The sequence below is a fragment of the Myotis brandtii genome, unplaced genomic scaffold (assembly GCF_000412655.1).
Source record: "Myotis brandtii unplaced genomic scaffold, ASM41265v1 scaffold57, whole genome shotgun sequence".
Classification (NCBI taxonomy): domain Eukaryota; kingdom Metazoa; phylum Chordata; class Mammalia; order Chiroptera; family Vespertilionidae; genus Myotis; species Myotis brandtii.
This window is the reverse complement of record NW_005370133.1, coordinates 965,519-993,505: the sequence shown is the minus strand read 5'-3', so window position 1 is coordinate 993,505 and position 27,987 is coordinate 965,519. Positions and strand designations below refer to the sequence as shown.

Genomic DNA, 27,987 nt, shown 5'->3' with positions numbered 1-27,987 from the left:
ATCCCGGGCATCAGGCGGACTGTCGTGGGAGGAAAGGAACAAATGACCACACTTACTGGGGTGTTCGGTCGCTCATTCATAAACTCAGAGTAATGGACTCATCCACTCCCTCGCTGGTTAATTACATTTTTATGGCCAAAAAGAATTGGGAGAAAAGAATTGCTGACTTTTATTTTCACAATCGTCCTTCGTTACGCTGTTTTTTATTTCAATAGGAAAAGAGGTATAAACAAACAGAAAATACACTCCGCACTCTAGAGATCTCTCTGCTTCCCGCCAGAGCGAGGCGAGCAGAGGGGGGCCTTCTCGGCGCGCCCACCTCGTGCGTGTCTCTTTAAGAACCGGAGCTTCGCACGGGAAGCAGCGGGCAAGGGAGCAGGTAGGTCGGGTTGCCGCCGACCTAAGTCTACCAGTGTTGCTGTCTCTTTAAGGAGGCTGGGGCTCTGGAGAAGGCGGAGAAGTCCCGCCCCCGGATCTCCGGTTTCCGGCAACTCGGAGGGACCGGAACCTGCTCGGAGCATCCCAGGACCCAGCCTTCCTGGGCGGCTGGACAGCTGGACGGCTAGACGGCTGGACCCCTAGGCCCCCGAGGTGAGGCGGCCAGGTGTGCGGGGCCTGCCTGGGACCGAGTGGGCCCGGGACCCCCTACCTGCCCCGGCCACTGAGGCCCAGCTCCTCCACCTGAAACACCGCCTCTGCTTCTTGGGCAGCTCTCTCCCAGACCTTCCTTTGCTCAGGGTATTACAGGCTGCAGGGTCGCCATCCCTCCAGCGCCTGCTGTTTGGCTGTGCATAAGCGCTGTACCGTCTTATTTAATGCCCCCGCCCCCAACACCGTATGTGTAGGTACCATTATGAACCCATTTTACAGATGAGGAAACTGAGGCTCCAGACGCCCAGTTACACAGCGAGGAGCAGCAGAATCGGGAATGAAACCCAGGTCTGTCTGACCTCAGAGCCTATGACCTTAACCACGGCCTAGGCTTAACTGTTCTTGCTTTTCACTGTCTTCAGAGACACCTTTCTCAACCTCATCCTTCCATCTCCAGGCTGCACCTGGTCCCTAAACACATAGTGAGTGAAATTGGATGAAATCCTTTTGGACTCTCCCGCACTTAGTTTCTTTATAATATCTAATGCTTTATCTTTATATAAAAACTATGGAACCCCACTAAAAAGAAAAGCAAATAACATTTCGAATGCCAAAATGAGATTTCTTTGCAGATATTATATTTTTGTATCCTCTTAAGTTTATTCATTTTTCCCTTTTAGACCTCTGCAAATTTGCTTTCTAATAATTGGGAGAAGAACCACTGGCTGAATGGCAGCTGTAGATGACTTGCAGTTTGAAGGTACAGCAGTTGGGTACCCACTTTCATCTTTATGATCGGTATTTTTGCAGTCACAGCAACATATTTTCATTGCAAAGCTGGCACATACATTAAAGAAGATCATTTCAAACATCTGGGTAAAAGAATGTTGGCTCCATCCAGGTTTTTCTGTTTGGCCACACCAGCTGTTCTTTTTTGCCAAATAACCCTTCAGATGGTAAAATCATAAATTTAGTACACTGATTACAGAAAATCTGAATAGAATTCCTGCTTTGCTTCTACAAACAGGGCTGAAATAGTTATTTTATTCTCCCTATTTACCAATGAGGAAATTGAGGCATAGGAAAATTAAGTAATTTGCCTGAAGGTCATCCTATATAATAAAAGGCTAATATGCAAATCAACCAAATGGCGGAATGACCAGTCACTATGACGCACACTGACCACCAGGGGGCAGACGTTCAACACAGGAGCTGCCCCCTGGAGGTCAGTGCGCTCCACAGGGGGAACGCCGCTCAGCCAGAAGCTGGGCTCACTGCTGGCGAGTGCAGTGGCAGTGGCAGGAGCCACTCCTCCCTTTGCAACAGCGCTAAGGATGTCCTACTGTTGACTTAGGCCCGCTTCCTATGGAGCTAAGCTGTCAGTGGGACATACCCCCAAGGGCTACCGGACTTCGAGAGGGCACAGGCCAGGCTGAGGGACCCCCCTGAGTTCACGAATTTCATGCACTGGGCCTCTAGTATAGTTAATAAGTGCTAAAGCAGGGTTTGTACCCAGGCAGCTGACCTTCACAACCTATGCTATCTCACTACTATATGAGGAAGAGATATGATGAGAAATCCATTTCATCAGCAAAAACCATCAGCTCTATTTTCAAAGTACTTCCAGCATCTGATCACCTCTCACCACCTCTGCTCCTCTCCCACCATGCTCAAGGTCATGATCACCTCTTGTCTGGATTATAGCCCTTACCTCTGGTCTTCCAGTTTCCTCCCTTGCTCCTCTCCAGTAGGTATTTTCCAGCCAGAAAGCCATGTCATTCCTATACACCTTCCAGTGGCTCTCATCTCACCAGGAGTAGAATCCAGAGCCCATTCTGTGCTTAGGAGGCTCTCCATGATCCAGCCCTCCACCCTCTGATTTCATCTCCTACTACTCTTGCCCTTTCTCTGCTGTACCCACACAGGCCCCATCACTCTTCTGGACACCAAGTACACTTAGAGCTTAGGGCTTTTGTGCCATGTTTCTGTTTGGGATATTCTTACTCCAGATAGCCACATGGCTTGTTCCCTCGTTCTGTTCAGATCTCACTTCATGAGAGAGGCCTTCCTTGACCATCCTATCTCAGTACAGTGTGGGAACATTCAAGCACAAAGAATGGCACATACAAAGTACCTGCGAAGGGAGGAAGTTTGCTTGATTTTCCCCCCAAGTAATTGAAAGAAGGCCAAGGAACCAGAGCACAGATGGTGGGGGAGGCTGTCACAGGGTGAGATTTGAGGGTGGAGAGGAGCCCAATCTCTCAGGACTTTATAAACCATGTTAAGGACTCGCTCTGGGGGACATGGAAGGCTTCCTCGAGGAAGAGTGGTAGTGTTAGATGAACAAGTGGAGTTCAGCACCCTCCAGGTGGAAGGCATTGTGTCAGGAACGGAACAGAGGCAAAACAGCATGGGTTATGCTAGGATGTAGAAGTAGAGAATGTTGGTGGCAGAAATAAGACCATACTAATCTTGCCCTCAAGGGCAGAAATGGGCAAGAATAACTAAGAGAGCGGAAGGTGTGAATAGTTATCATACATTCTATATTTCAATCAAACTATGCCATCTGCTATTTCTCAGACACGGGGCATGTTTTCCATCTTCTAGGTCTTGCCCTTCCCATTTGCTTTGCATGAGATGCCATCCCTGCCCCTCTGACCATCCTTCTCATATGGCAGCTTCTCCAAGAAGCCTTTCCAAATCCCATCAGCTAGATGAGTCATCATCTCCTTTGAACCTCTTTGGCCTTTGTACCTCTAACCCGACACACTCTGTTCTTCCTTCTGACAGTCCCTTCCCCCCGGTAAACTACTGTATTTAAATATAAAACACACACACACACACACACACACACACACACACACACACACACAACCTAAGTATATCTTCCTTGGTCTGATTCCCTCAGGCAAAGTCGTGACGTGTCTTTTAAGTGTCAATGCTATGTCCAGTCATTAAATGATAGCTATAACAATATTTACTATCTCATTCTCCAAATCTTTCTGTAAGGAAGGTGTTATCTACATTCCATAGTTGAAGAAAAGAGACTCAGAGGTATAGAGTAATTTACCCAGGGTTATGGAGTCTTAACTTAAACAAAGGACCTCATGCTCCAGAGCCTCATGCTGCTTCAACAGTCAAACATTGGAGACTGAAGCTTAAATAATTGTAACATACCAGCCACCTAGTTAATCTCAATCACTTTAGTTCTCTCCCTAAAACTATTTGCATAGCTAGAAGGCAATAAGAGTGGGCTTGGCTAGCCAAGAGCCCCATCCTATTGTCAGTCACAGGATTCATGCCGTGCTTGTGGTGTTATAATGGTGCCCTGCTGGTACCCTGTCTGAGTCCTGCCAAGTTCTGGAGATGCCCTGAATTGCATTCAAGAGCAGTTAAATAAAGTTCATTCGGATACCCAGAGACAGGAAGTCTCAGTCATTGCTTGTGGACATGAATAGGTTAGGTTTTTTTGGAAAGCAGTTTTAAAAGTAAGGCTCAAGAGCCTTAAAAATGGTTTGCACCCTTTGACCTAGTGATCACACTGAGAAAGCTTTTCAAGTTATTGCCGTACATTCTACATTTCAGTCCTTTGACCTAGTGATCACACTATGGCAATAACTCAAAAAGCTTTCACTACACAGACTATTAGTACTAATGAAGATTTAAAAACACCTCAAACATCTGAAAACAGTGGAATAATTGTGTTAACTTAGGGTTTCTCTCTCCCACTCTCCCTGACCCCGGCTGATAGAATATTATGTAGCCACATAAGTGATCATTGTGTAGACTGATATAAAAATGGAAAAAACATTTTTATATAACCCCCCAGTAGACAGAATAGGATATTGTATTGTTTACATAGTATTATCACATCCTAAATTAGTACTTGGCACACTGTAGGCATGAAGTAAATATTTGTTGAATGAATGAATGATCTTCTGGCGTGAATCTTATTATATAGAGAAAAGGAAATATACCAAAAGTTAATCATGGTTGCCTTTATGTTATGGGACTAAAAGTGATTTTTATTCTGTGGTTTCTACTCTACATTTTGTTCCCATCTTTTCTATAGTGATTACATAGGCCTACTGGAAAAAATAACTTCATTAAATTTTGTATTAGAATCAAAGAAGAAAGATTCAGATTGGGTACTTGCTGTGGGCCAGGCACTCTGTTAAGGACTGTCGTTAGGTAATATTGCTAGCTTTCCCAAAATTCTTTAGAGTAAATATTATTCTTCCCATTGTATAGATGAGAACACTGAGGCTTACAGAGGTTAAGTTACTTACTCATGTTCATGTAAGTAGCCGAGCCAGGACTAAAATCTAGGTCTGACTCCAACTTCTGTTGCCTTCATAATTATTATTCTCTGTTAGCTTGATTTCTAGATGACATATTTTTTTTCTCCGAAGCCTCGTTTATTTTTATATTAAAAAGTCATGCCAATTCTGCATTCTACTCCGAAGCAGTACTTTTTTTTTCTTGTTTAAAGTATTACAAATAGTAGTACATATATCTCCTTTTTTGGATGGCATTTTTTTTTTCCAGAGCCTTTTTGCCATTTGTATTAGACAGGGTCTGTAGCAAAGTTGAGGTTATAACAGCTTGTCTTTAAATTAAAAGTATAGCATTTGTAGTGTGGGTAAGGCCTTTGATACATTTGTGTTCTAATTGATTTCAGAATTTGGTGATGTAGCCACTTCTCTAGCAGCAAACCCAGATGCCACCACGATAAACATTGAGGGTCCTGGTGAAACTCCCAAGAGACTAGGACCCCCAAGGGGCTCTGGGAGAGAAGAGGATGATGAATTACTGGGAAACGATGACTCTGACAAAACTGAGGTTCGTACTTGTCTTTGAAATTTTATTTTTGAGAAAACGTGTTCGTGCATTTATTTACTATCTCCTGTGTGCCAGGTAGGGTGCCAGGCAGTGGCAACACAAAGTGGCATCACACGTGGTCCCTGCTTTGGGGGGATAAACAGATAGGCAAACAGACCATTGTCATCCATGGGAAGCACGCTGGATGGGGGAGCACCAGGGTTGTGGGAGCAGAGAGAAAGGGGTTACAGAGGCTTCCTGGAGATGGTGACACTTAACTGAGTCTTGATGAAAGAGCAGGTGGTAGCCAGCGGAAGAAGGCAGAGAAGGGTGATATAGGCAGTTTAGACAGTACATTTCCCATTCTTCCATTTTCACATACATCGGGAACAAAATATAGATAAAAACAGGAGATAGGCGACACAGATAGGCAAGGACTCAACCCAGTGAATATGAATATTCTGAAAACTATCTGGAGCTACTAAAAGATTTTAAACAATATGGCCAGATATGTTTAAAGATATTTAAGATATGGCAGCCGTGTGGAATATAAATTGGAGGGAGATGGACTGGAGGCTAGATGACCAGGTAGGAGACTGTGTAAGTGGTCTAGGCTAGAAGTGATGAAGCCTGAACTAGAGCTGGACACACATGTTTAGGAGGTGGGCTCAGTAGGACTTGGTGGCAAAGGGGTGAGAGCATGAGAGGGAATTTTCTAGGGAGACGTCTAGGTTTTTGCACCTGGTTGGATGGTGACTGTCAGGTGGCTTATTTTATATCAACGATTTATTTCCATGTTCACTGTTGTGTTCCAGGAAAATCCTATTTCTAGTAATATTTTGTAAATGGAATCATGACTGTAATGCACTAGGGGAGCACTTTATAGCAGTGGGTTCCATCCAGGCTTATTAAAATAGTGGAGCTCTTGGGTGTCAGGTGCTCTTCGTGAAACTCCATGAAATATCAAAATAATTACCAAAGTGTATGCTAAATCAAATACCATTATATACTAGATGTGAAAAGAGCTCAGATTTAGGACCCTAACTTGGAATCCTGGTTTGGTATAGTAGTAATAGCTATGAGGTCTTGGGTAAGGTACTTTAACTTCCTGAAGTCTAGGTTTCCTCATCTGAAATGTAAGAAGACAGTATGTCATCCTTATCATCACAATAGTTAATCGTTATTCAGTGTTTAGTAGCTGCCAGACACCATTTAAAGTTCTTAACTTGGATCATCTTATTTAATCCTCAAAACAATCTTGAATGCCAGGAACTATTCTTATCCTCATTTTACAAATGAGAAATCTGAGGCGCAGAGTTTAAGTTACTTGCCCCAGTACACAGAACAGGCAGGTAGCAGATGGAACTTTAAACCGGGGCAGCCTGAGTCCCGAGCCTGTGCTCCGCCCCTCTCTACTGGAGTTAGTGTATTTTAAGTGCTTATTAAAGTGGTTGGCACCCTCAGGAGACAGGAGTGATTAATTATTTGTATAGTTAAATGTAATAGTCGGGGTTCTCCTGAGAAATAGAACCAATAGGATGTGCATACATAGAAACTGAAATTTATTTTAGAGAATTGGTCCACATGATTGTAGATGCTTGGCAAGTCCAAAATCCGATGGAGGAGGCTAATAAGCTGGAGACTTGGGAAAAAGTTGGAGTTCAAGTCCAAAGGCATCTGCAGTAGAACCTGGCAGGGCCAGTGTTGCCGGTGAAGTCTGAAGGCAGTCTACTGGAGAAGTCCCTCTTGCTCAGCAGGTCGGCCTTTCATTCTGTTCAGGCCTTCACCTGGTTGGCTGGGGTCCACCCACATTTTGGAGGGCAATCTGCTTTACTCAAAAAGTTCACTGATTTAAATGTAAATCTCATCCAAAAGCACCCTCTTAGAAACATCCAGAATAATGTTTGACCAAATATCGGTGCACTGTGGCCCAGACAAATTGATGTATATGTATATGTATATGTATATGTATATGTATATGTATATGTATAATTAATCATCACACTGAGCAACAGCAGGCTTCAAAAGTTTATGAAATGTATAGGGGAAAATCTTAACATTGTGCCCATCATTTTAATGTTGTCTGTGTGTTGGGAAAAGGTTACCAATATTCTGACAATTAATTGGCCTAGAGTATGGAATGTGGGTCTTTGGTGTTCATTATCTTGTAATATTAGGGTTGGAAAGGACCTCAGTTTCCTCTATTTCAGTTTCCCTTCCAAGATATTAATGCTGCTTGAGGTATGTCAGAAAGACAACCAGGAATGCCTCCAGAAACAGGCTGTTCATCACCATGGAAAGCAGCCACTGCCACTGTTGGGCGACTTGAAATGTGAAATTTTTTTCCCTTTACCTAATATAATGGACAAAAATATTTGCCGAGGGTACCTACCCTTGCCCTTCAAAGTTCCTCCGAGTCTATTTCCCCCCTTGCTGTATGAGTCCACTTCAGATAACTGAAGACCAGTCCCGATTCCTGTCCTTCAGCCTGCACTCTGCAGTCAGGTAGCTGTGCTGTTGGGACAGGTGTGGCCCCTATGGGAGCCTCTTCTAACCTGGGGTTTTGTTTCTTTTGTAGAGGAGTCTATTTTAAGTTTCTAGTACTTCAGAGTGAATCAGTATGTCAGATTTTTGAGAATTCAGGTGAGGACAGTAATAAGGATCTTGAGGGAGTGAGGGAAGAAAAATATTTACACTGAATGCCTTCTGTGTGTATATATATGTGTGTGTGTGAGTGTGTGTGTGTATGTGCATATGCATATATAAGTTATTGCATATAATACATAGTATATTATGTATAATTAATCTAATCCTCCCTATAATCCTGTGAGGATTCATGCAATCCATACGACCTATATATAATCTCCCTCTGAGGTAGATCTCGTTAGCACTACTTTGTAGGTAACAGATCTGAGACTGAGAGGAGTGTAGTGATTTGATGACGCTGCCCTTAGTGGAGGGACCGGCCTTTTGGTGTGACTTCAGAGCCCATGCTTGTTTTTTATCAGGCTGAGCGTCGGGTGTGGCTGCTGCAAAGTTGACGGATACAGAGAGCTTGGTCTTTTCTGCATCCTGATTTTACATATGATCAGCCCCCCCTTTCTCTGTGTATCCGGAATAAGGAAATCACTTGTGTTCATTATGTTTTATTTTACCTCTGACAGTTACTTGCTGGACAGAAGAAAAGCTCCCCTTTCTGGACATTTGAATACTATCAAACATTTTTCGATGTGGACACTTACCAGGTGTGTAAAGCAGTTTCACCTTTCCTTTTACATGTAATGGAGACTTGTTTCTTCTATAGTTAAGCAATGAAATGTGAAAGCTTTTGTATACTGGATAGGATCTTACAAAAGTAAAAGGGTTAATAGTATTTGAAAATACTACTATCCATAAAAGCTCTAATGAGTTTCAATTTTACAGTAGTTGATTTATTAATCTTAAAAAAATCTTCAGTAGACTTACTACTATGTTGTCTTCCAGGTCTTTGACAGAATAAAAGGGTCTCTTTTGCCAATACCAGGAAAAAACTTTGTGAGGTTATATATTCGCAGCAATCCAGATCTCTACGGTATGTGTAGTGCCGTTTTGATTCTTTACCATGTGCCCGTTGAACTCAGGTGAGTGTGCGGGTTACCTGGAAGTTGGAGAAATGCATTGTTGGTGGGGCATGCAGCATTCTATTTGACTTTTCTGAGCTTCAGTAGCAAACCTTGGAAAGAATTTGGAAAAAGGGCAATTATCTGTTACATTAATGCCATGATTATAATTAAGAGTGTTCCCTTTGAAAGTCCTCAGATGACATTACAAACTTGAGACAAATTAAGTTACTTTGTCTAAGGGGAGATGCTGGTTTTAACTTTGGAGGAATTGGTTTGGGGTAGAGAAGTACTCTCACATTTTTTTATTGAGTCCCAGCTCTGCCTTCAGACAGGCTGGCTCCCCTTGGGACGCAGGCAGCACTGGGGGTGTGTAAGAGGGATGGGCCAGAAGGTGACTGTCATCCTCAGTGTCCCTGCTATCTGAGAAAGGTCAGAGGCTCACGCAGTACTCGGAAAGAAAGGGCTCCCACACCAGTGGGTTTCTGCCCTACCTTCCTCTCTAAAATTGATAAAAATAAATGAAATAAAAAAGTAGAACTAGAACCTAGTTCAGTGTTTTGTTTTTAATTTTTTTTTATTGATTATTACATATGTGTCCTTATCCCCACGTTACCCCTATCACCCCCCTGTTGTCTGTGTCCATTGGTTAGGCCTATATGCTTGCATATAAGTCCTTTGGTTGATCTCTCCCTAGTTCAGTGTTATTTATGTAAAGCCCAGATTTATTCTATGAGACTGGAAGTTTTAAGATATAGAACCTTTTCATCAAATGGCACAGATGTCCACTATTTTTTCAAATATGTCTTTATTGATTTTAGAGAGAGAAGGAAGGGAGAAGGATAGAGAGATAGAAACATTGATGAGAAACAGCAATCAGCTGTCTCTTGCTCGCCCCCTACTGGGGATCGAGCCTGCAACCCGGGCATGTGCCCTGACTGGTAATTGAACCGGTGACCTCTTGGTTCATAGGTCGACTCTCAACCACGTAGCCACACCGGCTGGGCAGATGTCCGATATTTAAACCATTAAAAGAGTAACTGCTCTGGAGGTTGAGGAGAGGCCCCCTTCTGGTCAGCTCCCACTCTCTACGATGGGACCAGAAGCTCCATCCAGAGACCCATGGAATTCCTGGAGCTCCAGTGAGCAGGATGTGAAAACCATTGCCTTGGCCCATGCCCCTCATCCAACAGTTGCCAAGTGTGGTTTCTTTTTAGCTCTCTCATTCGTTCTTCTAGCTTGAGAACTTCTTGAGAGGCAGGCTCCATGTTATCAGTGCAGGGGGCTTGGCACAGATAAGTACTCAATTTGTGAGCACCTTATTTTGTGCTAGAGGCTGAGGATTCAAAGATAAAGTCTTAGCCTCCACCCCCAAGGGGGAAGAAGAGAGAACGAATGTTTGCTGAGCACCCTACAAATGCCAAGCATGGAGCTAAGTCTACTTAATACTGTTTATTTCCCACACTCCAAGGCAGTCTTATCAAAAGAGAAAAATTGAGATTTGTTTTATCATTCTTTGTGCTTTTCTGTATGTTAGGAATATTTCATAATATAAAAATGCATACTACAAACTAAATCAAGGCTCCCTCCACCCTTACCCCAAGTAAGAGTAGGAATTTGGCAGGAAGAAGGAAGAGAGAAGGTAGTATGAAGCAGCGTGCAGGCCTGGGATGAACAGGCGGTGGGTGTGTCTCTGGAGTCCAGGCTTCTTTGTGTCTGCTGTGCATTGTGTCCCCAGGGCCTAGAGGCTGACAGAATACGATGTTCTCTGCTTTCTAGTTGTGGGTACTATAATATTGTGTCCACTTGTGGTCATATGCTTGGATGGTCTCCACTCATCAACAGTACATGATCAGTTTTGTTCATTTTTTTTACAAAGCTTTTGGGAACTTTTTTTTTTTTTAATCCTCACATGAGAATATTTTTTTTATTACTTTCCAGAGAGAGTGGAAGGAAAGGGGGGAGGGAAGGAGGTAGAGAGAAAAAGAGAGAGGGAGAAACATCAATGTTAGAGAGATACATCGACTGGTTGCCTCCCACATGAGCCCCAACCTGGGACGTGGAGCGAACCCACAATACAGGTATGTGCCCTTGACTGGGATCGAACCCATGATCCTTCAGTGCATGGGCCAATGCTCTAACCACAGAGAAACACCAGCCAGGGTGGGAATTTTTTAATTGTTGGTTGTAGGGTTTTTCTTAAAAAACCCGTTTTGTTTGTTTGTTGCATCTTAAGGTGGTAGGCTCTCACAATAATACTGTGAACAAGATTTAGTCCTTGGCTGCAGCAGAGACTCTTTGGAGCACCCAGTGTTGGTGCTCCCTTTCCCACCTTCAGGATTCAGGGTGGCTTTGAAAAGTGCTAATCCATTTCTGTTAGTCATCTCCCCAACATAATAGTTCTCTTAATTTTATGATTTGTCAAGGTGCCTGCAGTTATCCCAAAAGGTATTGCAAAATATTAGTGAAATTGAAATTCATAAAACATATTAAAATCTCTAGATTTAAAATTATATTCTAATAGTACTTTTTCTAAATGGCAAGAAACAAAGATGGTGTTCATGAAATCAAGGAAAATGATGAAAGGGGTCTGCAAAGCATGGTGCACCATCCATCCAGTGGAATGTTTTACAGTCACTGAAAAAGAATAAAACTTATTTTTATGAATAGCTATGATAGAATCTCCGGGATATATTAAGGTGAAAATAAATATGTATGTTGCCATTTGTATAAAATGCATGCACGCGCGCACACACACAGACGCGCATGCGCACTTTTGCTTATATGTGTATAGAAATCTCTGGCAGGATTTACCAGAAACTGATTACAATAGTGAGATCTGGGAGAGGAAATGGATAGCTAGAGAACAGAGAGGAAAAAGTTTGCTTTTCTCTATATCCCCTTTTGTACCTTTTGGACACTGAATTATGTGTGTTTATTACTTTTTTATTAAAAATAAAGAAAAAATAAAGCCTTAAACACACAAAAACACACCCATAGTGAACGGGTAGATTGCATTAACTCTTCCCTAAAGCGTTCTGCTTGCTCTACTCTTCCATTTAGACCACACAAGAACCTGTCTGCTTGAAGTTGTTTCTTTTCTGGCACTCACATTTAGCACTTAGACAAGGGAAGTACTTGCTTCCTCTATCCTGATGGTAAAGGTTTAACGGATTTGGTGATCCTCCAATAAAAGAAGCTATAAACAAAACAAATCAGTGTGTTTATTCACCTAATTATGGAGGTGTTTTGGATTTTTTAAATTAAATATATTTTATTGATTTTTTTACAGAGAGTTAGAAACATCAATCAGCTGCCTCCTGCACACCCCCCCACTGGGGATGTGCCCGCAACCAAGGTACATGCCCTTTACCAGAATCGAACCTGGGACCCTTCAGTCCGCAGACCGACACTCTATCCACTGAATCAAATCAGCTAGGGCATTGTTTTGGCTCTGTATTCCAATTTCCCCTGCCTTTAAGACAGCTAATTACTGAGTTCTGTATTCGACCTTTTAAAAAAGAAAATCCCCACTAAACAGGTATAGTAATGCATCTAAAAAGTCATTGTCCCTTGCTTACATGAATAGGGCAAGGGAGATGAGAAAACACGCTTTAAGAATCTAAAGGCTCGTGCTTCATTTTCTTGTCTCTGAATTTTGTGGTTTCCTTTGCAGGCCCCTTTTGGATATGCGCCACATTGGTCTTTGCCATAGCAATTAGTGGGAATCTTTCCAACTTCTTAATCCATCTGGGAGAGAAGACATACCATTATGTACCCGAATTCCGAAAAGGTTGGTGAGTAGCTTGACTCATTTGGAATGCTGTCAGTTTGTAACCTTGAGTGCCTTTACCCACTGAGCTCTTGGGCCTCTGTCTCTAGGTGCTGCATCCCCTGCTTTCTGTATTTCAGGGTTCAAACATACCCAGTGTCAGCATTTACCATCCATTTGTAGAAGTACAAGTAAATTTTAAAATTGTGATAAAATATACTTAACATAAAATTGGCCATATTAACCATTTTCAAGTATATAATTCAGTGTACTCTCACAATATTGTAATTTCATATAATCTTCTGTAAAACTGAGGGACTGACCAATAGAAACTGGAATTTATTTAAAGAAAAATGAACAAAATAAGCAAAAAGCATTGTGCATGAAAGTTTCCATTGTAGCATTATCTGTGTTATCCAAATGTTGGAAACAATAGGGATGTTGTTATTTAAGTCACGATGACTCAACTAGCTAGGTCTGTAGCCACTAATTATGAAGCTCTAGAGAAGGGTGGGGAACCTTTTTTCTGCCAAAGGCCATTTAGATATTTATAACATTATTCGAGGGCCATACAAAATTATCAATTTAAAAATTAGCCTGCTATATTTGGTCAAACATTTAATTAACTCACCCTTAATGCCTTGGCTGGGCTAGACCAAATGATTTTGTGGGCGGGCCGGACATTTCCCACCCCTGCTCTAGAGCAAGGTGGAAGACTGATCATCAAAACTTATGCTTGTGCTGTCAGCAACTTTGTTAAAGAGAAGTCTGCAAAGGGTCAGGCTCAGAAGAGAAAATGCAGAAATGACTCGTGGGCTGTGCATCACATTCCCGTTCTAAACTTCCTTTCTTGTGTAGCATTGGCTAATGAAAAACAAAAACAAAAAACAACAATTAGGGACTTGCAGGTGAGAGCCACTTCAAAATGAGAAAGTTTGGCTTTGTAGGAGATTTACCTATGCCACATTCTCAGTTTTCTCCTTCCCTCCCTCCCTGCCTGCTCTCCTGATGAGGGGCTGTATATCCTGTATAAAAGCATGGTTTCTGGAACCAGGTCACTGGCTTCAAGTTCCAGCCCACCACTCATTAACTTCTACCTTGTCGGGAAGGTTATTTCATCTCCCTGGGCCTCAGATTCCTTATCAGTGAAATGGAAATATTAATACCTATTTTATAGGGCTATTGTATGAATAGAGTTGATATATGTAACGCAATATGTATGTGTGTATATATATATGAAGACATATATGTACACACACAGATTCCTTATCAGTGAAATGGAAATATTAATACCTATATTAATAGGGCTATTGTATGAATAGAGTTGATATATGTAATGCAATATGTATGTGTGTATATATATATATGAAGACATATATGTTCACACACATATATGTATATGTGTATATAGAGGTATGCATTTACCTGTATATGTGTGCCTCTGTGTAGCCTTTCTTCTTTCTTTCCCTCTACCCTCCATGCCCATTTTCCCTTCTCTTTCCTTCTTCATTGTGGAGTCGGACCTGGATTCAGTCCCAATTCCATTTGTCAAATGACCTTGGTTAGAGTTTAACTCAGTAAGTGTTATCAACGATCTATAGACCCTGCCTTCAAGTAGCTTCGATGGTTAAGCAAAGAGAGACTGGTAAATGCATATTGCTATAAATAGTATGTGTTAATTTCTATGTCTGAGGTAGGTGTAGGTATATTGACAGAAAAGAAGAAGTGAATCACCCTGCCTGAGGGTCTGAGAGCTCAGGAGGGTCTTTATCTGTTCTTATCCTCTTTGGCTGGCATCCTAGTCTCAAGGAGTCATGGGATGTAAAATAGTCATTGCCTCTATCAATGAACAATTTTCCATTTTATGTAAAGAGTGTAAGTCACACAACCAAGGTCAGATCCTGCTTCCACCACTTATTATTTGACCGTGACCACTTAGCTTCTCTGATCTCATTTCCTTGTCTCCAAAATGAAGATATAAAATATATGAAATAATGTTTACTTATCTGTTAACAATATAAAAATCTAATTACTGGTTATTTATTATTTATCAATCAGTGTTCTAAGTATACCTGTTTGTACTCTTTAATCTTATAAGGTAGTCTGCTATTATTATTTCCACTTTACAGATGAGGAAACTGAGGCAGGATGGTTAAGTAACTTCCACCCAGGGTTACGTAGCTAGAGTGGCATAGCTAGGATTAGAACCCATGGAGTCTGCATCCAAAGCCTGCGCCCTTGACTGTTATACAGTGTTGCCTCTCAATAAAGCACTCAGTGTAATATCTGACACCCAGTGGCTAGCTGTAGCTAGAGTAGTAATTCTTTTCCTCTTCTCTTAGTTATCCAAAAAAAAAAAAGCAGTATGTCAGCAAAGTTACATTTAGCCTAATCAGGGAGTTTCCAATGTGAAAAAGCCTCTCTGGTAGCTAACAGTGTTTTGGACAATCACGTGTCTTAACCAGTTGGACTGTAATTGCTAGAGGTGCCTTTGTTCTTGCCAGGAGCGTTGAGTGAATTACCTGCTGATTTTTATGTAGGAAGGGCTGGTGCCGTGGGTTTAGCTATGTTTTATGATCCTCCACTCCACAAGAGGGAGAACGAATACTCCAGGGCGTGCTGCTGCTAGAGGAGGAGAGAGGTAAAGTAATATACTGAACATTGCTGTTCTGAGGAGCCGTGGATAGCTTTCCCACCACAGAGACAGAATTATTTAAAAAGGAAGCGAAACTGGAGAATACTAGTATGTCAAGCAATTCATCAGTGAGCTAGAATTCCCTGTTTCAGAGACAGAAGGAACCCTAAATAGTATGCAGAGCAAGTTAATCTGTACCCAGGGCATGTTAATAAATTTGCTAAAGAAATCAATGTCAGCTCTTGTTATACTAGGACAGATTATATGTTCTTCCAAGGGAATAGTTGGCTTTTATTTGATTGAAAGGCTCAGTACATTTAAACACTTGTAGTGTGGCCTTCCGAAGTATTTTAGTTGAATAATTCAAGTTTTTAATAACTAATTTAATAATATTAGTTGTTAGTTATTAAACAAATTTAAAAAACCATATGAGAAACTACTGGTCATCATCACGAAGACAAATGCTAAAGATTGATCAATTCTGCCCGGCCGGCGTGGCTCAGTGGTTTGGCGACCTATGAACCAGTAGGTCATGATTCAATTCCCAGTCAGGGCACATGCCCGGGTTGCAGGCTCGATCCCCCAGTAGGGGGCAAGCAGGAGGCAGCCATTCAGTGATTCTCTCTCTCTCTCCCTCTCTCTCTGAAATCAATAAAATATATATTTTTAAAAGATTGATCAATTCAGAACATTTATAGAGCACTTATGTTTCCGGTGCTGTGCCAGGCTCAGGGTCCATGATGATCCCATGGCCCAGTGAAATAGATTCAAGTGTTAGAAAGTAGGTTCAGTAAGGTACTGGAAGTGCTCTGGTAGTACATTGAAGGCTTGTGTCCTGTTATCCTCAGTGTCCATAGCAGCCACAATCATCTATGCCTACGCCTGGCTGGTTCCCTTCGCACTCTGGGGTTTCCTCCTGTGGAGAAACAGCAAAGTTATGAACATCGTTTCCTATTCATTTTTGGAGATTGTGTGCGTCTATGGATATTCACTCTTCATTTATATCCCCACAGCAGTAAGTACCACACTTATTCTGAGTGATGTCCTGTTCTTGGTTGAAAATTCAACCGGCTTCATTATTCCTAGCCTAACACTGATATGCCCCTGAAAAATACCCTGGGAATTGCTTGGAACAGACTGACAGATCTCAGAGGGAAGGGGAGTGGGGTGGGGGTGGGGAGAGATTAAGCAAAGAACATATATGCATAACACATGGAAACAGATAATAGTGTAGTGAAGGCCTAGGGTGGGGCTTGGGCAAAGGGGGGGAAATGGGGGACATCTGTGATACTGTCAACAATAAAAATAAGTTAAAAAAAACACACACCACAAACTAACCCCGTGAATTTAGAAGTTCAACATGAATGGGCACTGGGGAGAAAAGTGCCTTCATGGATCTAAAGCCCTTCTGTGAAAGCTTTCCCCTGAGTCTGCATGCTGGTGGTGTTTCTCTAGGCTGTCCTGAGAAACCAGAAAGGCAGTGGGGGCCAGTGCTGATTGGCTTACGGGCCTTTATAAACATACTAGAGGCCCGGTGCATGAAATTCGTGCACAGGTGGGGTCCTTAGGCCTGGCCAGCGATCAGAGCCAATCAGGTTCCCTGCCTCCCCGCCTCTTCCTTCCATTGCTCCCTCAGCGCCCTGCCGCCGCCACTGGTCACCCGCCATGTTTGCACTGCCCCCTGGTGGTCAGTGCACATCATAGTGAATTCCCAGTTTCATGGTTGAACTTCCAAAGGGACACTTTGCATATTAGCCTTTTATATATATAGACTAGAGGCCCGGTGCATGAAATTCGTGCACGGGGGGTGGGTCCCTCAGCCTGGCCTGCACCCTCTCCATTCCGGGTCTTGGGGGATGTCCGGCTGCCGGTTTAGGCCCGATCCCACACCCGTGCACGAATTTTCGGGGATGTCCGACTGCCGGGGATCGGGCCTAAACCGGCAGTTGGACATCCCTCTCGCAATCCAGGACTGCTGGCTCCTAACCACTCGCCTGCCTGCCTGCCTGATTGCCCCTAACCACTCTGCCTGCCTGCCTGATCGCCCCTAACTGCTCTCCCCTGCCGGTCTGGTCGCCCCTAACTGCCTCTGCCTCGGCCCCCGCCACTGTGGCTTTGTCCAGAAGGACATCCGAAAGGATGTCCGGAAGATGTCCGGTCTAATTAGCATATTACCCTTTTATTAGTATAGACTAGAGGCCCAGTGAACGAAATTCGTGCACGGATGGGGTCCCTAGGCCTGGCCGGTGATCAGGGCCGATAGGGGCCTTGCAGCTGCCAGCCAGGGCCTTCCTTCCCTGGCTGCCCACTGCCTGCCAGCCTGGGCCTTCCTTTGTTCCGTGCCGCCCCCTGGTGGTCAGCCCACGTCATAGTGAATGATTGAACTCCCAGTCGAACTCCCGAGGGGACAACTTGCATATTGGGCTTTTATGTATATATAGATATGCCTCTCTGAAGTGCCTCCCAACCCTCCCACCTCTTCTTTCAGATACTGTGGATTATCCCCCAGAAAGCTGTTCGTTGGATTCTAGTCATGATGGCGCTGGGCATCTCAGGCTCTGTCTTGGCAATGACCTTTTGGCCAGCTGTTCGTGAGGATAACCGGCGCGTCGCATTGGCCACAATTGTGACAATTGTGTTGCTTCACACGCTGCTTTCTGTGGGCTGCTTGGTATGGTCTCATTCCTGTGTTTTTATGGTGTGCTTTATTTATTTGTTTGTTTATTTATTAAATAGACATTCTTAGTATTACATATATTTACTTTTATATTTTTGTTAATCGGAGGATATTTTTCCATTGGTTTTTAGGGAGAGTGGAAGAGAGAGGGAAAGACAGAAAGAAATATTGATGTGAAAACACATCATCAATTGGTTGCCTCTTGCACAAGCCCCGACCAGGGTCCGGGCTGGGGAGGAGCCTGCAACCAAAGTATGTGCCCCTGATCCGAATCGAACCCAGGACCCTTTGGTCTGCAGGCCAACGCTCTATCCACTGAGCAAACCGGCTAGGGCTGTGGAGTGCTTTAAATGCAAATACTTAAAGGCCTCAAACTGTTTGACATGGTGGTTCTTTAGAACTGGCCCCATGAAATAAACATTGTGTTAGATAAACTCTCCTGGATTGGAAGAGTAAAGTCATAGGATTTTTTTATCCTTACCCAAGAGTATGTTTTATTGATTTTAGAGAGAGAGGAAGCGGGAGGAGAGAGAGACATGACAGCAATATGAAAGAAACATTAACAGTTTCCTCCCTTACATGCCCTGACCAGTGATCAAACCCACAACCTAGGTATGTGCCCTGTCTGGGAATTGAACCCACAACCTTTTGGTGCATGGGACGATGCTCCAATCAATTGAGCCACCCGGGCAGGGCAAAGTCATGAGGATTTGATTGTAATCTGTAGCTTTACCTGATTTCTAATGTTTTATCAAGACTTGGTGTCTGGCCTGAGGACATAGGGATGGGTGAGTGTCTATAAATAGGACTGGGAGTTCTGCTTTGGATGCCTTTGCTAGTTTCTGCACATAACTAGAAAGAGTTTTGAAATTTAAAGCTTCATAGGTGGAAAGCTTGAGAATGAAGTCCAGTACAGGAAAGGAGAGAGTTATTTTAAAGATGGAAAACATTTAAAACCATTTTTGAGTTCATGTGTTTAGGTGTCTTTTTAGGGAGAGTGTGTGCTTTTTGAGTCAGACAGGTTCAGGTTGAAGGCCAGCTCTGTCACTCACTGGCTCTGTGAACTTTGAATCTGTAGTGTGGGTATAATAGGTCCTGCCTCAGAGGGCTGTTCTGAGGACAAAATAAAATAACATATATAAAGCACAGGACATAGAACTTATCCCATAAATGCCCCTAAATTAGATCCCTTTCCTTTGATCCAAAGGAGACGTGGCTTTGTATCTTTTGTAGACATGGTGCTCAAAAATTGCTGTCCGTGGCCTTAACAAGGCCTGGCGCAGGGTTTGAAAAACCTCCAAGTCCAAGAATGTTAATAAGGTCACTGATGAAGGAAAGGACATGCCCGCAGGGAGTCGTCCACAGAGCCCACGTCCAGACCCTTGGTCAGGTTTTGCAGTTGTGGGAGGAAATATTTCTTTGGTACCATTTGATCTTTAATATTTTTGTGTAGACGACCATGGTCTCATTAAGTGTTTAATAAGATCCCAAAACTCTATCATTGAACAAGTCTCATAAAAAGTGTCAAGTTCTGAAACACAGCCCTTGTTTACATGCATTCTACATGTGCCTAAGCTTTAAACCCTGAGGCAGAGACTGTGGGTTTGGCTCATGACAAAGCCTCCCTGTTCATTTCGGGCCCTGGAATCTCTGCTGATCCCCTGAAATGCTGCCGTGATCCTTCTGTTTGCTGAAGAAGAACGCCCTTTGCATGGTAACTGCCTCTCTCTGTAACGCCTTTCACTGGCATCTTCTGTCTCTCTTCTGAATTTCCCCCCAGTATATGCCTGTGGAGAACTTGGTGAAGAGAAGAGGAGTTATTGCCTTGTTAGGTTCTGTAAAGAGTAGAGAGGAGCAGGCAGATTGGATAATAGAGCAGGGAGGTGTGGTTGTGGTTGTAATTACTGTTATTGTTAACCCATTTCATTTGGTACCTGTGGCCAGAATCTCTTACCTCCTATGCCTATTACTCCCTTTTGGGGTGAATGACACTGAAGTTAGGAATTACCTGCCCAGGAACTTTTTGAAAGAGCACTATAATGAGGGGGAAAGAGCACGGGACTGGGAGCTGCTTAGCACGCGGAACCGGCAAGTGACTTAACTCTTAGAACCTGTTTCCTCCTTGGTTAGGGAGGTTCCTATTTCCGTGGGCTTTTGTGAGACTCAGTGAAATGGTGTGATGGGCTCCGACACTGTGACAGTTTCTTCAGATGTAAAGAAGCTATTAAAAAAGCCCTGTGTCATCAGACACCGCCAGGTTCCACTCCGCTGCTCATCGCTCCTGAGGGCCCCAGTAAGAGCCGTCCACGGTCACACCACTCTGAAGACTGCCCTGTCACCGGTGCCTCTCACTGACTTCCTGTTTCTCCTGAACTTCTTACCCTTACATTCCTGGTTGAGAAGTTGGAGGAAAGAGGCAGGAGAAAAGGCATTGCTCGGTTGAGTTCTAAGGGACTTGGAGGAGCAGGGAAGTAATTGCTGGTGAAGGGTCCCTTGTTGGAGGGGAGCACAGTTTTCTCCTTAGGGAAGGGAGCCATCCCATGATCGGGTGTGTAGCCAGGGTGCCTGGGGTTTTGTTCTCCACACTGGAGCTTGCTGCCTCCTTTCTCTTCTGGAGGAGGTGTGCAGTGCAAGAGGGCTGAGGCAGGAGTGAGGAGACGGGTTCTCGTCCTGTCCGTCACTCCCTGCTCCGGTTACTTCCCCCTCTGGACCCCCACCTCCTCACTTAGGAAAAGGTGCTGTAGTAAGGACTGAGCGATGGAGACGGGTTCTCGTCCTGTCCGTCACTCCCTGCTCCGATTACTTCCCCCCTCTGGACCCCCACCTCCTCACTTAGGAAAAGGAGCTGTAGGAAGGACTGAGTGATACGTGCAACAGGAAAAACAGGACAAGCTGTACAAACGAAGACACCATTGGAAAGGCAGGGAGAGGAACTGTCAGGGGAGCTAGCTGAGCCAAGGGACACTGGCTGAATCAGACAGATTGGCCTTCTCACTCCCGGGGGAGCACAGATTGGCGCTGTTGCCTTAGTGCAGTGAAGCATGTGACAGCCCATACCTGCTGAGGTCCCCTCGGTGCTGCACCTGTACACGATGTCTAAGTTGGTACTGGCACACCTGGCAGGGACGCCTAAGGAAGCAGCAGAGCGTGAGCCCTTGGCTAATATGACCGTAGATATATGAGCCTACTTTTGAGGTGGTTACTGCCAATAGCAGCGGGCCCAGTATTTGGGGAACTAATGAGTCATAGAATTATAATTTGCCCTTAGAGATCATTTTTTCCAATCCTTTTGTTTTATAGATAAGAAATTGGGGTCTATATGCCACATATATTTTTAGACCAAAAAAAAAACAAAACAGAGAGAAAGTGCTAAGAAGGTGTTTTTATAACAGGGTACTTTCATACTTTTGTATTACTTGAATTTATTATAATATGTATCACTTTTAAAATCAGAGGGGAAAAATATAACCCTTTTTAAAAAATATATATATTTTATTGATTTTTTACAGAGAGGAAGGGAGAGGGATAGAGAGCCAGAAACATCGATGAGAGAGAAACATCGATCAGCTGCCTCCTGCATGCCCCCCACTGGGGATGTGCCTGCAACCAAGGTACATGGCTTTGACTGGAATCGAACCCGGGACCCTTGAGTCTGCAGGCCGACACTCTATCCACTGAGCCAAACTGGTTCTGGCATCCTTTTTTCTTTTAAGAGAGAATTCTTCAGCTTAGTCTGTAAAGTTAAATCAAACTATTAAATTGAACAGTACCCAAAATAAATATCTCCAGCTTTTTGTTGTTGTTGTTAATCCTCACCCGAGGATATTTTTCCATTGATTTTTAGAGAGAGTGGAAGGGGGGGGAGAGACAGAGAGGGAAACACATCGATTGTTTGCCTCCCACACGTGCCCTTGACCAGAATCGAACCCAGAACCCTTCAGTCTGTGGGCTGATGCTCTCTCCACTGAGGCAAACCGACTAGGGCTACCTCCAGCTTTTAAAACAAAACAAAACAGGCCATAAGGGGTAGAGTGACTTGTCCAAGTCACAGTGCAAGTTACTAGCCGAGTCCCGTTTAGCACCTCGGCCTCCTGTCTCATTCCATCTGATGAGGTTCCTCCAGTAGTTGGAAGAAAAGCATTGCTCCTGCAATCATGGGGGCTGCATGGCCCAGTGCTCCTGCCAGGGAACTGGAGGGCCCAACACTAGCAGCATGGCCCCTGTCTCCCCTTTAAGTTAGGAACTGTTTTCAAGTTAGGAACTGTTTTCCTGCCTCAGAAAACAGTTGCTGGAAGGGGTTCTGGGAGGAAGACTTTAAAAACTAATAGAATTACCCTGGGAATGTGGTAAACTAGAGGGAGTCTGCAGCTAGGAACTTTTTGAGACGGACTGTTGTAGAGTTAACTGGGAATCTGTTTGGGAAAGCTCCAGCGTGTCATGTTGGTGCCCCCTTCTGGCTAAGAGAGCAGAGTAGGTGAAATGGTTCTTAACTTGGTCCTTTTTATCTTTTTACCTTCCTAACGCCCTAACTCCTTGATTTATTAACGATTCACCTTTCTTTTGAATATCCAGTGTTCAAGGCTAGTGAGCTTGGTATTTGAGATTGGTATTTTCCTGGGCTAAAGTTAGGAGGCTGAGACATTGACACAGGTGAGAAGATCCTCCTTAATGTTTTCCCTCTTCCACTTCCTTCTGATTTTAGACAGTTAAATTATAGATGGTGAGTGGAAGCACTTACCAAACCTTTCATTTCCAAGCTGAAGACTTATGAGGCACGGCCTGCCTAGCATTTTCTTTTGAAGGTCTTTACAGAGAGCCACCTGGTTTAGCAGCAATCTATCCTAGTTCAGTTCATTGAGTATTGATTGTTGACATGGTGCGCCAGCCCTGTGTAAGGGGCTGATGACACAAAGACAAGAAGGATACAGTCTTTGGAGAAGACACTTGAGCTTTGGAGTTAGAAAGAGCCACCTTTGAGTCCTGGCTTCACCATATGCACCCAATTGAATGACGGCCCCTCTGAACCTCAGTTTCTTCATCTGTTAAATGAGGAGGATAATAACCTCACAGGGTTGTTATGAAGGTTAAGTTATATGTAGTAAATGCTCAATAAATGGTAACGGAATTTAAAAAAGGCACTCACAGTCGAATAAGTGAGAGACAGAAGCAGAGACATTGTGGTTCAGTGTGATGACCAATATGTTACAGGGAAACAGGGGCCATGCGAACCCAGCAGTACTATTGGCCTGGAGTCTTTAATGCTCTGTTTTGTAACTCCCCTGTGGGTCTTCTTTTTCTGCAGGCATACTTTTTTGATGCACCAGAGGTGGACCATCTTCCAACAACTGCAGTTGTTCCAAACCAAACAGTTGTAGCAGCCAAGTCCAGCTGAAGAGGAAGTAAGAGGTTATATTTTTATCTTCTTGCTGTGTGGTACAGTAAAAAATGGGCAGGTGCATCGGTTCTGTTAGCATAAAACAGAGGGCCAGACCCCTTCATCTTTTTGCAGTTTAGTGTGGTGTGTGTGTACGTGCATGTCTCTCTTGCTGAAGTCTCCGTTTGTGAATCCATGTGATTTGGGAAACGCAAGACCTTAGATTCTTCTAGAAGAAGAGCTCCTGCCTTTTGGTCCCAGCATCCCCTCTACTCCCTACTGCCTTCCCAGCAGCACAATGTAGGTTTGTTCCAGTTGGTTACAGTGCTGGTGGGTTTTTTCTAGTTTCCCAGTGATTTCTCAACGTGGGCTCAGACTCTGAGTGTGACCTCTCTTAAATTACTCACTAGAGGCCCGGTGCACAAAATTTGTGCACAGGTAGGGTCCCTAGGCCTGGCGGGCAATCAGGGCCAATCGGGGCCTTCCTTCATTCCTCACGGCCCCCTGGTGGTCAGCACACATCATAGCGAGTGATTGAACTCCTGCTCTCCGGTCAAACTCCTGAGGGGACACTTTGCATATTAGCCTTTTATATAGAGGTTTCTCCAAGGCTTACAAATTCTCATGCGTGGTATGTTCTCTGGGCCTCTGATGATTCCACTGTCAGTGGTTAGCTTAATGGGTTAGAGCAGTGGTCGGCAAACTCATTAGCCAACAGAGCCAAATATCAACAGTACGATTGAAATTTCTTTTGAGAGCCAAATTTTTTTAACTTAAACTATATAGGTAGGTACATTGTTATTTACTTAATTAGGGTACTCCTAAGGCTTAGGAAGAGCCACACTCAAGGGGCCAAAGAGCTGCATGTGGCTCGCGAGCTGCAGTTTGCCGACCACGGGGTTAGAGTACAGGAAAAATGTCAATTCCTCCATGGCTGTTCTTGCCTCCCTGTTCTGCCTTGTCAGTATTCCAAGGCTTCAGCCATGCTGAACTTCTTGCCATTGCCAGACACATTATGCCTTTGCACAGATGTCTGAAACGTTCCTTCCCTTCCAACCTACCTTGTTATCCCATTACACCTGTGTTGTACATCGTAGAACTGAGTCCTGAATGAGCAGAAGTAATCAGTTACCCCTTGTTCTGAAAAGAGTAATCAGCTTCCCATGGCTTTTTTGAAAGTGAAGACACAGGCTGTTCATTGGGCACAGTGATACCATATCACTGAGAACAAGAAAATCTGAGCCCAGCTGGAGAGGGACAGTGGTAACAGGTGCTTGGGTCTCCGCCTTGTCAGAATACCAGGCATGAAGCTGGTGAGGCCCTGGTGGGCTCTCTCGGCCTGCTCCTGAGCTGAGATTTCAGTTCCTTTCTTATATTTGGTTATGAAGGCTCCAGACCAAGTGTCCCAGGTGCTGTGAACCTTCAGAGTCAGTAGCGGCATCTGGGAAGAGACTGGCCCTCAGGGCCCGTGTAGGCCTCCCATCCTGATTTACACCGATTTGATATGTCTGGGCTTTGCTCAGATCTATAAACGTGGGTGTCAGTGCCTCCATTTGGGTGTCAAGTCTCCAAATGAGATAGTGATGAACAGTTTCTTCGGAGCCTCCCTGGCAGAAGCATCGATCGCTTTGCCAGTGAGAGGGGTTGTCCAGAGCTCCAGGCACTGCAGATTTATGAGCCGGCTGTGCCCTCTACCGTAATCTCTGGACTCCTAGCTTTCACTGAACAAGTATGGCTTCTAATCTCGAAAATAACCTTCCTCATGTAAATCTGTGCATTAGAGGGCGTGGCCTGGAATGGATCACTGGGAGAGCATTAACCCCTTTTCTCCATGAAACCTCAGATCACAGGGGAACCTCCCATTACTTGTAATCAGGGAGGCTACCCCTACGTAAGTCATTGAATGTCTGGCTTCCTTCCTTCCTTCCTTCCTTCCTTCCTTCCTTCCTTCCTTCCTTCCTTCCTTCCTTCCTTTTAAAAAGTCAACTTATCGCTAGAAGGCTGTGCCATTTCTCCTCTGAGCCCAAACCCTGGTAAAGCCTGGAAGCTGCACCTAGGAAGTCTGACTTTGGCTGAGGGATGGACTGTCCGAAGGGCCTCATCCAGATTGGGGCTGCCTTCCCACGGCGGTGACAAGTGGGTCTGTCCAGAGGAGCGCCCCCAGCAGACGACTATGCTGCAGTGTGAGCAGGGCTTTAACAAGAGAAGAGCTAGGACTTCAGGAGACGCCTGTATCATTAAAACCCTCCCGATCTATACACAGGTTTATGTGCAGTTATCCTCTCACTCACTCAGGTCAGGAGTGCTTATTTCATAAGCCAAAGCTGCACACCTTCCTTTTTTACCAGGTTTATACACATCAGTCCTTTTATTCTGAAATCAGCTTTCACTCAGTGCTCTAATCCCCTATAACACAGCATCTAAACTGCACAACTTCACACCATGGCTAACACTATTTTCTACCTGTCTCTTAATCTTTCCATACCGTGTCTGAAATGTCCCTGCCCAGAGAATCCATTTTCAGTTCCCAGGCTATTTCTTTCTCAATGTTCTTCTTTGTTCCCTTTCTTTGCGGTAAATTGGGAGAACCTGGGGTGGCAAGTAGGTCAACATGATAACTTTTTATTCTTTTTTAAAAACTTAATTTAGTGGAAAATTTTAAACATAGACAGAAGTAGAGTGAATAGTATATTGACTTTCCATGTACTCATCAACCCACTTTCAATGGTTGTCAACTCTTGGCCAATCTCTTTTCATCCATACACCCACCTCTTTCCCCCATAGTATTTTGAAGCAAATATAAGACATCCTGTTATTTTTTTAAAATATATTTTATTGATTTTTTACAGAGAGGAAGGGAGAGGTATAGAGAGTTAGAAACATCGATGAAAGAGAAACATCGATCAGCTGCCTCCTGCACATCTCCTACTGGGGATGTGCCCGCAACCAAGGTACATGCCCTTGACTGGAATCGAACCTGGGACCTTTCAGTCTGAAGGCCGACGCTCTATCCACTGAGCCAAACCGGTTTCAGCACATCCTGTTATTTTATCCATAATACTTAAATTCTGTATCTATAAAAGACCCTCTTTAAAACATTATCATAATACTATGGTCACATTTTAAAAAATTATAACGCCTTAATATCAAATATATTCAGTGTTTGAATTTCATGTTGAAGTTGTTTGATATAGCTCTTAAATGCCTTTAAATTATAGAATCCTACTCCATCTCCCTTTCTCACTTAGACATTTATTTGTTGAATTGTTTATCCGATGGTTTCTCACTATCTGGATTTTGCTGATTATATCTACTTACTAGTAGTGTTATCTAACGTGTTGCTCTATCGTCTTTTTTCTGCAGATTGGTGGTTGTATCTAAAGATTTGATCAGATTCAGGGTTTTGGGTGTGGGAGGAAGGGCAAGACTACTTGACAAGTGAAGTTAAATTCTTCTATCCATAAATTCATAATGCCGAATTATCTTTTTCTTTTTGATAATAGTGGCCATTAATAAGCAATGCCTAGATCCATTAATATATTAGGGGCTTCAAAATGGTGATATTTAAATTCTATCTTTCCTTCTTTGTTTACTAGCTGGAATACTTCATTTATAAAACTTCCCTTCATCTACCGTTTGGTTTTCCCGTGATATAATTTATATAAGAAAAGCAGTCCGGTGGTGGCAGATGTCTTTGGTGTTGAAATTATATCTTTAAACATAGTAGTATGCTTTTCTACAATTTAGCTCCTTTTTGTATGAGGAAGTCTTTATCTCGAAAGTTACTCTTTTTTGCTTGTTTGTTTTTCAGTCCTCTTTTAAGTTTTTTGGAATGTGGTTCTTCTGGACACCAAAGCCAGCAGGAAAATGATGGAATGGCACCAACCCCTAACATCTGAAGCCTAATTACCTATTTAACAAACAAAAATTAAACGTTGTTCAGCACATGTGTCTTTCAGCTCTTCTTTTCACTTGTCTGTGGTCATTGTGACTATGCGCTGATTTGGAATGAAACACAAGGGGATGGGTTAGGCATGCTCAGGTGCCTGCCATTCGCTTCTCATGGTCAAGTGATGTGCCTCACATTAGATACGCCCTTAATTCCTGACACGGATCCATCCTAACTTATGATGTCTTTTCCCTGAATTGTGTACAGATTTCCTAGGTGACCCTCTTCTTTCCAAATGCTTGCCATCCTAAAGTGGCCAAACAGCGTGAACTTTGGTTGGAATTCATTGGGCACCTGATACTGGGCAACTGAACCTAATGGTTGCAAAATAAATACCTCACGTAACATCTGTGTTTACACTTGATGACTTTGACCTCAAGTTCTTCCGTGATGTTTGTCTTTAGCATGTTGGAAGCTGCCAAGAATTTGATTTAATGTGTTAGCTGCTGAAGTATGGGGGTTAAGCTGAACATCTGAATTTTCCTCCTATAAGTATGGAATAGTGGGTTTAAGGAACATGATCACTTACAGCATATTTTAGACATTTCTTTAAGGGCACTCTGAGTGTC

The 27,987-nt window shown here is 43.5% G+C and overlaps 1 protein-coding gene across 4 annotated transcripts; it reads left to right on the top strand.

Annotated features, from left to right (window-relative positions):
• Positions 1-431: 431 nt before the first annotated feature.
• YIPF1 (Yip1 domain family, member 1) lies at positions 432-27,416 on the top strand. Of its 4 annotated transcripts, none has more exons than XM_014549763.1 (10): positions 432-591; positions 1,272-1,351; positions 5,273-5,433; positions 8,577-8,657; positions 8,896-8,983; positions 12,688-12,804; positions 16,267-16,433; positions 17,907-18,089; positions 23,398-23,494; positions 27,281-27,416. In XM_014549763.1, exons 2-9 carry the CDS (start codon positions 1,321-1,323, stop codon positions 23,485-23,487), a joined length of 918 nt encoding a protein of 305 aa, XP_014405249.1. In that variant the 5' UTR covers positions 432-591; positions 1,272-1,320; the 3' UTR covers positions 23,488-23,494; positions 27,281-27,416. The 4 variants fall into 4 exon arrangements, 3 of the variants coding, with proteins under 3 accessions (XP_014405249.1, XP_014405250.1, XP_014405251.1); XM_014549764.1 differs by having other exon boundaries at positions 23,398-23,501; XR_001364504.1 differs by lacking the exon at positions 27,281-27,416 and having other exon boundaries at positions 12,688-12,808; positions 23,398-23,485.
• Positions 27,417-27,987: the final 571 nt, after the last annotated feature.